At 43.3% G+C, this 10,994-nt stretch overlaps 1 protein-coding gene across 2 annotated transcripts; it reads right to left on the bottom strand.

The window, feature by feature from the left end:
• Nucleotides 1–49: 49 nt before the first annotated feature.
• On the bottom strand, nucleotides 50–10,624 carry LOC127008362 (uncharacterized aarF domain-containing protein kinase 2-like). 2 transcript variants are annotated; one of them, XM_050880355.1, is made up of 13 exons: nucleotides 10,420–10,624; nucleotides 9,061–9,674; nucleotides 8,187–8,422; nucleotides 7,821–7,914; nucleotides 7,252–7,431; nucleotides 6,833–6,927; nucleotides 6,191–6,312; nucleotides 5,679–5,796; nucleotides 5,194–5,301; nucleotides 4,348–4,473; nucleotides 3,599–3,856; nucleotides 3,114–3,239; nucleotides 50–2,704 (listed from the first exon to the last, which is right to left on the bottom strand). In XM_050880355.1, exons 2-13 carry the CDS (start codon nucleotides 9,656–9,658, stop codon nucleotides 2,516–2,518), a joined length of 2,250 nt encoding a protein of 749 aa, XP_050736312.1. In that variant the 5' UTR covers nucleotides 9,659–9,674; nucleotides 10,420–10,624; the 3' UTR covers nucleotides 50–2,515. The 2 variants fall into 2 exon arrangements, with proteins under 2 accessions (XP_050736312.1, XP_050736311.1); XM_050880354.1 differs by having other exon boundaries at nucleotides 6,746–6,927; nucleotides 10,420–10,623.
• Nucleotides 10,625–10,994: the final 370 nt, after the last annotated feature.

Below are 10,994 nucleotides of genomic sequence, written 5' to 3'. Positions count from 1 at the left end.
GAGGGAGGGATGGGAGTAGGGGAAGCCAGGGGTGGAGGTAGGTGATGGATACACGTCACAAATACGTCACGCCTCACCTGTTCGAATGTGTAAGTGGCTCACGCAGGTTTTGCCATCACAGTCAAGAGTAAACGCCGTAATTAACTGCATCTGGCATTGCACAATAGCGTCAAATATTAGCGGAGTGTGTGAAGCAATCTGTGCCAAAGCCCCATGCTGATCCGAGTCTTCGTTTGAAAGATATTTGCGAAAAACGGTATGTCATAGGGTCTGATATGGATAATAGGCAGTGTGTGTGTGTGTGTGTGTGGGGAGGGGGTCCCTAATGTGTCTGTGGGGCGGCATCCTGTGGGGCTTGTGAGCTGGATATATATATATATATATATATATATATATATATATATATATATATATATATATATATATATATATATATATATATATATATATATATGATGATGGTAGGGAACTCAGCTGATACAGTACTATATTGTGTAATATTTAGCAATGTCGTCTTCAGAGAATTAACACCCACACAGAGTAGCAGTACATAATTCACAGCTTGCCAATCAGCCAGTGTTATGTCTGGAAGTGGAGCTCGTTGAGTGGGCTGTTCCGAGCATCTTTTCAGTCATGCAGAGTTATCAGCCAAGCCGTGGCCTGTGATAAACTGATGCTCTCCATGATTGGCGACCTCTATCCTTGTGATGTGTACGTGAGAGGTTACCAGACACAGAGAAGGATGCGTCAGTCTATCACAGACCAACTAGCCCGGTAACTCTCCATGGCCGGGAAGACACATGAAGCAGGCAAATCAATGAGATCCATTTACTGCCCTCCCACAGGCTGATCTGTGAGTGACAGTGTATGTGCTGCTACTATGAGGACATTCTGCTAAGGTTAGAGAATATAGTAATCATGCTTCAGCCTGGGTTTTCTTGCCACCTTTTCCACTCACTTGTCTCGTCTTCATCCCAGTTAAAGAGTCTATTACAGCAATATTACCTTAAATTAACTAGAAAATACAAGTTAATCTATAACATGATTTCACAAAAAAGTAAGTTACATCTCGAGGTTTTTGTTCCACAATCATTTAAGACAGAAGGCATTAATGAGGCTGACCTATTTTAATTCATGCCTCGTTGGGAGAATACTGGGGATCAGATTTATCCAGGCTTTACTAGTGTGTAAGGTATTGGTGCAGTTGTTGACAGCTGTGTCCCTACTTGTGAATTCCCCTGAATGATGATGTATATACAATAAATCATTTTATGTTAAGAAGTTGATGATAAATATATACATTTTCTACAGTTCTGGTATCTCAATCTTGTTGCTCTATTCCAATGGTTCTGAAGCACGTGGCAGTCATAAATGCCCTGCTCTGAATGCATGATTGACAATAAGGTGAGCAGCTGTGATGCAAACAGTCCTGTCTGCAAGGAGTTGGAGGTACAGTGCTGTGAATACTTATGTGGCCACATAAATATTCTCCATAAGTATGCCACATAAGTATGTTCCCCATAAGTATGCCCAACAACATCAGCAATGAACCAAAGTATACCAAAATGCATGAAGACATTCCTGCCAATCCTCATCTAGGCATTCATGACGTAGCTGTCAAGTAAATAAATAGAAATAACCTAAATACAAAACAGTCATGTCAAAATTAATATTCCTTAGACTACTTTATAAATAAATTAAACCTTCCTGAGAAAATTAATGTAGTTATAAAGCAATGCCACATAAAAGCCTATTCTGGCACAATTTGTTCATATCAACAAGTAAAGCACTTCAAAGAGACATACTCATGCTGTCCAAATACTTCAGGATGTATTCCATCTATTCCTGCTCATCTAAAGCCTAATCTTTTTAAAGCTTTCATGGCAAATATGGCAATACCTTCTAACTTAGACACCTATATTGCACTTATTATGGAAAAACACTTTTGAGACGTTGAGATCTTCAGGCTACATGGTGTTATTAAAAATTTAATGAATGGCAAACCCACAATAAACATGACATGACATTCAGAATACACATGAAATAGGGCTCAAATGATGATAGGATCTCCCCAACAAATATTAACATAGCTACTCACATACTGAGGTGGTAAACAATCCCTCTATGGTAGGCCATCAACAGAATGTCTTCTGCTGTTTGCACCCTGAGGATGCCAAGATCAGTGGGTGAATGCAGCCGTGGTAAGTGATAACAACTTAAACAAGATTCATGGCTTTCTCCAAATATCTATACAAAGATAACTTTTTCTTTTTAGGTTAATTTTGCCTTCAGAATTAACTCGGTGCTCGCTAACTCAAAATATCACATGTGATGAATGACTGAACTAAACACGATGGTCTATACACTGTTGGTAGTGTCTAGAGGGCTGCATGGGAAGATCCAGTTTGGGCTGAGAAGTTAAGAATGTACATTATGCTAAAAACTGGCAAAATGTCACCTAGAGCACACCACCTACCTACCATTGGTCCACCTGGTGTGCAGGGTTCTCGCCACCTTAGGACATAGCATTGGTCACCAGGATGGGTCGTGCCCGCTCCAAGATGTCCATGTTAGGGTCCAGGGCACGACCCAGGCCTTCCAGTACAAATATTGCCAAGACCACTGCGCTGAAGGCCGACTCTAGCCGCACCTTGTGTTTGAGAAGCACGCCCAGCACCTGCTGCAGCAACACGCCAACATCCACCTGCAACAACCATCATGTGAGTCACCTACAACACACCCTTTGATGACTGTCATTATCACAACTATAACTGGGTTCCAACAATGCAATGGACCTCTGGATCAGGTGACAAACAAGCAAAATATTAAGTCAATCCCTCCATCTACATTCTGGATGCCCTGTACCCTCTTGGGAGCTTCCACAGCAGAAATGCCTCTAATTTTCCCCATTCTGGCAATCCCTTTCAGCACACTTAATCTTTTCCTAACTTTCTACATACTTTCCATTCAATTCATGCCCCCTTCTACACTTTTCAGGCTTGGCAGCTAGCAAAAGAAAACCATACCAACACCAGCAAAACAAACACAAAAATTATGCAGAGTTGGTGGTACTGGTGTGTTTGATACTGCCAGTGTGGTGGTGATAGCCTCACCTGGCTCAGAGACACTGTGCTCTCCCGGGCTGCCTGCACCAAGCTGTCCACCTCCTCTCTGAAGGCCTGAGGGTCGGCACACTGGTGTTCACTGTGCTCCAGGAACAACTCTGCCACGGACTCCCCCTGAGAGGCAGGACACAATAAAAAGATGAACAAACAGCTGGGGACAGACCTCATACACTTAAACAATGATACAGACTGCAAAAACCTTTACTCTAATTTTTCATTTTTTCTGCTCCTTAACTCTATGCTTCATTTTCTTTCCCTTACATTCCAAATACATTCTTCCTCTTCCTTAATTCTGTACTTCATTTTATTTCCCTATGTTCCAAATACATTCTTCCTTTCTTCCTCTTCCTTAACTCTGTGCTTCATTTTCTTTCCCCTACGTCCCAAATACATTCTTCCTTTCTTCCTCTTCTTTAACTCTTTGCTTCATATCCTTTTCCTTCCATTCAAACACATTCTTCTCTAACACTTACATCTCCAAGAACGACTTGCTTGAAGACAGAGCGTATGTTGACCAGGTTCTGTTTGCTAAGCTTGGATGTGATGCCGCAGTCCAGGAAGCAGATACGCAGTGGATTGGGGTCTGGCTGCACGTCCATCACAAAGGTGTCGCAGCCAATGTCCACCATCATCACCCTCATTTGGTCCCCGGTAGCAGCTCCAGAGGTGATGTTCTGCACCACCATGTTGCCGGGGTGCAGATCTCCATGTACCAGGTTGTCCACGAACACCTGTAGATTAGGACACCTCTACAATGGCTTTTATGACCTTGAAGACTATTTTCATGGCAGTGCAGAACAAAAAGAACAAAACGTTTCCCCAGAATTACTTGTAAATCAAATAGCTTAAGAATGTTTGGAGTAGCTGACAAATATTAAAGTGGCATTTAACTACATGGATGAGATGCTGATAATGTTGATAAAATGTATGATTAGTGATTAGAGCAAGACTAGGATATGCACCTGGTCACCTCACCTGAAAAAAAAGTACATACACAAGTTGAAGAGTGCAAAGAGTGACAACAAGAATTATCCCAAGCTTACAAGAACTTCAATAAAATGCAAGACTACACGAACATGAGCCACTACATCGCATGAAAGGAGAGAGAAAGGCGACTTCTTAACCATGCCACTCAGACTCAGGGTAAAAGACCAGCTCATTGTCTCCTAGTGGTTCAGATTGATGCTAAACCCCAAGCCCCAGCAGTACATGAGCTACACACCATCTTCAGGAGAGCGTCCACACCAATCTCTGCCAGGCGCTTCTTGAGCTGGTCTGCATCGCCTTCCTCGGGGCTCCTCAACACATCCAGCATTGCCTCGCCCTCCTCAAAGGTCTCCACCAACACCTGGAAGCATGACAGGCAATGTGATGATGACATATTCAATGGTAATGGTGGCAAGATAGGGTGTCCAGTGCAGATGTAGCTAACAGATGTGGAGTAGAGGACCTGGCAACAGTGCTCAGAAGGGAAAGACTCTGATGGTTTGGACATGTAAAGAGTGCAGGGGAGGATATAGTGCTGGGAGTTGTAGAGAGATTAGAGGTAGAAGGAAGGAGACCAGCTGGTAGAACTAGGAAAACGTAGAGAAGGTGTATACAGGAAGACTTGGCAGTGATGGGATTGGATGAGCATCAGGCAGAAGACAGAGTAGAATGGAGGAGAGCCATAGATGTATTCAATGGTAACAAGTGAGAGTTGAGTTGCAGCCAGAAAATCCGAACTAAAACCATGCCCCAGTTCGGAAGGATTAATATGTGTACTTTGTTATTCTTGCATATTTGAGAAACACTGTCAATGAGTGAATGAATCAAATAAAATGAGAAGTAAAATTTTCACTGTTATTCCTTTAAATGCCAAGGTGAGGGAGAAATGTGATGATACCGACCAAGTAGGCAAACGAAAAATGGTTCTAGCAGAGGGCACCCATGGTAAAACTTGCTCACAGTGCTTTATGAATAATACTTCGAAAGCTCTAAAGTTCTGGAGTTAAGTTCTTCATCATGCCTTATGCCCTCAGCTAAGTTTATCCACTCAACCTGCAAGCACAACCTCCCTTGGGCCTACCTTGGTTGTCACATACGGTCTCAGTGGCCGAGGGAACTTGATGAAGGGAACATCAGAAAAGTTTTCGGAAAATTTCTCAAGGTTGTCTGCTTCCACCTTGAGATTGATCTGAAATATGAACAAACCAAAATTCAACTTACAAGTATTTACTGATGCCACTCATTTTTTTTCTTTTCTTTTTCACAGCAGAGGAGACAGCTCAAGGGCCAAAAAGAAGAAGAAAACAATAATGAAAAAGAAAGCCCGCTATTCGTTTCTCCGATAAAAAGCTCAAGAGGTGTAGCCAAAAGATTGGTCAATTTCGGGAGGAGTGTGTCCTGATACCCATTACCAAAACTTCAGTATAAAAGAAGTGCATTCCCTTAACATCTAAAATTTGTAAGCAATCCTGAAACATCACATGAGAAAACTCCTTCAGGTCCTTTAGATGAAAGGAAACTGAAGCATAATAAACATGGGAACTCTTTCCTCTACTCAGCACTGACCTGAGCTGACATGACTTGGGCAAACTCATCCACACACTGCGGGAGGGAGAGCCACCTGAGGGGGGGCACGAGGGCAGTAACGATGCTTGCACATGTCCGCAGGATCGTCAGGTCTCTCCTAATGCAGAAATATAGGGAAAATGAATGAAGTTAGGTTTGGCAGCTTCCAATGTCTTATTAAGTAAAGTCATACCAACACTATTAAGCTACAACAAAGGAGCACAATGACAATAAGTAAATTTTCCATCATAACTCCTTGACTGTGGATTTCCTACAAGAAGACATCACCAAGCTACAGGAATGGAACAAAAAGTGGCTCCTATAATTCAATGAAGAAGAAGCATACTAATACCACATGGGAAACACTCCACTATCCACCACAGAGGCAGAGAAAGACCTGGGAGTATATGTTACCAGGCTACCAGGGAAGGCCAAATCTGTGTCAATCACAGCGGATGGATTAAAATAAAAAATATAAGCCTCGTAATATCAAATAATAGAGTGCAGCCCACCTGAAGGCTTGCTCCATGCCGGGATGCATCACCTTCACCGCCACCGGCACCAGGCCCTCCAGGTCCTCGGGTGGCGCGTCACACATTGGCAATGACTTGTCCAGCTCTGCCTCTTGCCACTCCTGCGTCACGGAAAGGTTGACTCATTGTGACGACACAGTTTATATTCCATTGGGGTAATATATGACATGTTCAATGCATGCAAATACTCTTTTTAAAGATGATAACATAAAATTAAAAGTGTATCGACCAATGAAGAAAAAAATCCAGCTCAGTTGATCTGGTGGATGCAAATTTTTCTTTTTCAAAATATAGCAAAATTATGAGAAAGATTTGTCTACTACAATGCTCTACCAGCAGCACAAGCAGGAGGGATGAGTAGCATATTTGGCATCATCAAAACGTTCATGTGTTACCGAGAGTGCTGAGCAACTTTCACTACAGCATGCACAGGTGTGGTGGCTGAGTGGGGTGATGGCATGCAACAGTGAGGGAAAAACAAAGCAGAGGGATGGAGGGGCAGGGTCAGACACACAGGACCTCACAACCCCTGACCTCTACAAGTGGGTGTGCAGGTGCTTCTTCTACATCTTCCCCCTCCTGTGCCTGTGCCTGTGCCTCTGCTGCTTCCTCTGGACTTACAGCTATCTGGGCTTCCTCTGATGGGGTGTCACTCTCATGACCTGATGACTGGGGCTCCTGGCCTGCCTCTTCTGATGTTTGGGGCTCCTGAGTCGCTGTAGAGGATGGAAGGATTAAAGAACTCTGAAGACCAACAATGCACCCTTGACTGAACACTTTCTCCTCAATTCAAGATTCCCACAGCACCAGTTCTGCTTACTAAAATTGCCCCTCTAGATAATAGTACTCAGTTGTGTCTACAGCCAGTTTAATATGGAAGACACTTTTGATAAGCTAAAAACATTCCAAAGCTTACTACAGCCTCAGCACGGGCAACCCAATTGGTGAATGTCAAGCCCTGAGATGACAGTACTTGAGTTTAGGAGTAAACTTTTCTGCTTTTGACTGAGCAACAAGAAGGACAGTTTTCAGAACATCACCTTGTGCAGCTTTTTCAGCCTCTTCCAGCAGCCTCTGTCTCTCCCTCTCCATGTTTCTCTTCTCTTCCCTCTGCCGAAGGTAGTCACTCAAGGCCTGGGGATTATCTGGGTCTGTTTTGCTGCCCAGCCCAAGGAGGTGAAGACCAAGACCAAACAGCCGATCCCCCAGCACCTCCATACCTGCAAACTAGACCTTCTGAGTACTATGAGCACTGTGATAAATATTCCTGCAACCTCCTTAGCATTAGCAGCTTCTGGACAATGATGAATTTGAAGTTGAAGTCAACATCTGCTTATTAACTCATTAGGCATTGTTTTTGTAACCCATTTTTTGTTTTATTCTCCTCACTTTACTGTCAATTCCTTTTATGGTTCATATTTGTGTCTGCTCATTATGGGAACTCTGTTTGATTCTGTCACTTTCAAGTTAAACATTTTAGGAAACAAAAAACAAACAAGAAAAGGAGAAAATTAGAGTTTATGTCCACACTCTTCAATAATAATAATAGTAATATGAGGGCAATGACTGCACTGCAAATTCTGCCAAGGCTTCTTCCACAAGTACACACCTTCCACAACAGTCTCGTCGTCCATGTCTGCAAGGATCTCCTCCAGAATCTCCTCATCAGCGATCGCCTCGGAGCTCATCCACACCTTGTACACCTGCGGACCACACTCTGGATTACCTGCCAGTCATTTCACCTTAACATTCCAGTTTAATAATTTTAGATACAACTCATATGCAATCGCTGCCTACTTAACATTTAACTCTACTAAGCATATCCAACACTGCTTCCTTTGTAATTCACCATGGCCTGATTATGTGCCAGCCTTGAGGAAGGGGCAAAGAGTCAAAACTATGGATAAGGTGGACTGACTGCGCATGTATGTGTGTGTGTGTGTGTGTGTGTGTGTGTACTCTCAGTAGAACTCACCTGGGCCACACAGCCTGAACCGATTGGGTTTCCGTCATTGTCAAACTTGACGAAGATCTTTCTCCAGTTGGGGCCAAAAGCTCTCTTCATCCGGTAGACAGTGAAGCGCCAGGAGTGGGGTTTGATGCGCCGCTGGAGCCGAGAGAACTGGGAGCAGCAGGACTCAGGGAACAGGTCTCGGCGTGTTGATGCCCACTGACCCAACTTGATGAGGATGGGGCCGGATACCTCAATTGCTGAAAGAGTCCACAATGATTGGTTTGAACCGCATCACCTACTACTTGGCAAGACACTAGTTGGTAATGTCAGACGCTACTACCCCTCACATCAACTATTTTCAGGGGCCAAAAACGGAGATCAGTTGGGTCCTTGTGAGTGCTTTCTTAGTTTTAGGGTACAGAAGAAGGGTCAAACTACCACTAGGGCCATTAAACTACCCATGGAAATGCCCCAAACTCCTAGGAAAGCCTTGTCAAATGTGTGTGCTTAGGCGCTGAAATACTTAAGAATGCCAACTGTTGATGATCACGCAGCCATCCCTGCCAGTGTGATCTGAGGTGATGCACACAGTAAAACAATGATTTCTAAAAGTCAGCTTAAAGTGAAGGGAACAAAGGAAGGATAATAGGAAAAAAAAGAGACCATATAGAGAAAAGTGTACGAAAAAATGTGAGCTCAATGCATAGTGAAGTGTAGAAGTGTGAAGAGGAACTGAGGAGGACCAAAGAAGTGATACAATGTAGGACAGATCACAAGGAGTAGTATTAAAAGAAAAGAAGACAAAGAAGAATTAAAGAAAAAGATGTAAAGGAAGAAAAGTAATAACAGAAGTAGAAGAAGCAGAAGACAACACAAGACCCCAGAACACCCTCACCTGCCAGCATCAGAGCCCACCATGCATCTGTGGCCGTGCTGCCCAGGTAGGTGACGGGGTACAGCATCAGGATGGGCGTGAATGTCACTGCCAGTCGCAGGGCACGAAGACACAGGTTCAGGAACTCATACAGACTGACGAAGAGCTGCGGCAACCACCCTTTCTTCTTGGGCTTCACCATGGGCTGCACGGGTAACTGTGGCACCTCCTTCTGGGCTTCCTGTGTCGCCGGTGGTGCCAGAAACGCCATGCAGAGAGGAGTGCCACACCATGTCCAAATGCCCAGCTTACTCTTGGGGCCGTGAGCTCTCCGCAGTGCTCTATGAATACTCTGCAGCAGATTTTTTCTGATAGTCCTGTATGATGTGATGGTCTGGCAATACGTCCTGGCACTCCTCACTCTCGGCGCAGGATTGACTTGTAAGCACATTCTTCCCTTACTCCACAGCTTGGGAACTGAGTGTGGGTGCCGCGGGAATGAGATCAGGGACAGGTTGAAACACTGAGTGGGTGCAGGAAGTGACACACAGCTATGGGGGGTCTGCAGAAAGACCCGGCAGCTGGTCATCAGTGTTCTGGATAACGCAGTGACAGCCATTGCTGATGAATGTGACCTGAAATGTATGGACAGAAATGACAAGAGGACTATAGGCTATACTGGGACTGCTGGGAGGTGAAGACATGGACAGTTTATTAGTGAGCCACAAGAAAACACTCTTGGTTGAAAGCTGAAAACGAGGAGAGAAGATTAACTGAAGGCTGCTAGGGAAGAAAAGAAAAAAAACAAAAGTTCCATAGATCAAAATGTTGGAATGCCACAGTATCAAGCAACTCCAGACCTCAATATAACAGTAACCCACACTTCCAGTAGCAAATCTCTCTTATTATTATTATTATCATTAGGAGGTTATGGAGGAAACAAACAGGAAGGCGAACCGGTTAAATTAGGCAGCTAAGTTGAAGAGCTGGGTGTGACTCTGTATAAATACCACACTTACACTAGCTAATCTGTTGTTATTATTATCATTATTACGAGGATACTGAGGAAGCCTGGAGGGATGTGAACAGGTTAAGTTATAGTGTTAAGTTAGGTAGCTGGGTGTGATTCTGGATAAATATAGCGAATTGATGGGTGTAATTCTAGATAAATACCGTACCATAAATGTTAAATGGTTAGGTAAGGTAGCCGGGTGTGATTCTGGATAAATACAGCAAATTGATGGGTGTAATTCTAGATAAATACCGTAACTGTTAAATGGTAAGGTAGCCGGGTGTGATTCTGGATAAATACCGTGAATAATATGCTGTGTTGTAAGATTAGGGAGCCGGGTGTAATTCTAGATAAACACCCAGACTTACCTTTTATATACTCTTGAGAATTACTTTAGAAGGAATCTGCCAGCACGAGTCATCTAGCCAGCAATGTATCTTCGTTCTCCTTTATATATTACCAGCTTACTTTAGAAACGTAGAACATATGAACAGTGTGTCGCCCATTCTGGCACTCTCGTTCACTCTTAACACATCACATCAGCTGGGAGAATGAACTTGATCTTGATGTCACAGGGACTTTGGATTTCTCCCATATCATGTCTTAAGGGTTCAATATCTTCATTTTCCTTTGATTTATCCCATTTTTTATCATCGTTTTGTATCTATTCCCAGTTTTTAGTAGTTTCATGGGGGAGGTATTTGTTTGTTATGGTTGTGTGGTGAATAATTGTAGTTTGTGAATGTTTGATCTTGATGTTACAGTTCAATTCCTTCATTTTCCTTTGGTTTATCCCATTTTTTATTATCGATTTGTATCCATTTCCAGTTTTTAGTAGTTTCATGGGGGGGGGGGGGGTAGTGATATTTGAATTGAATTGAACTGAAATATTTATTGCTGTAAAATACAACAAAGGGGAATGGCTGGTCTTGCAGACAAACCC

Source organism: Eriocheir sinensis, chromosome 37 (genome assembly GCF_024679095.1).
Source record: "Eriocheir sinensis breed Jianghai 21 chromosome 37, ASM2467909v1, whole genome shotgun sequence".
Taxonomy (NCBI): Eukaryota; Metazoa; Arthropoda; class Malacostraca; order Decapoda; family Varunidae; genus Eriocheir; species Eriocheir sinensis.
The sequence above is the reverse complement of the archived record's forward strand: the minus strand, read 5'-3'. Positions and strand labels throughout refer to the sequence as shown.

What these genes read in the sequence shown, in the direction of transcription:
- LOC127008362 (XM_050880354.1), bottom strand. Translation starts at nt 9,658, where the DNA reads ATGGCTGTCACTGCGTTATCCAGAACACTGATGACCAGCTGCCGGGTC. An exon ending in GGCTGAAAAAGCTGCACAAG is followed by an intron (nt 6,928 to 7,251) that starts GTGATGTTCTGA and finishes CATCCTCTACAG; the next exon opens with CGACTCAGGAGCCCCAAACA. An exon ending in TGGACGCTCTCCTGAAGATG is followed by an intron (nt 3,857 to 4,347) that starts GTGTGTAGCTCA and finishes CCTAATCTACAG; the next exon opens with GTGTTCGTGGACAACCTGGT.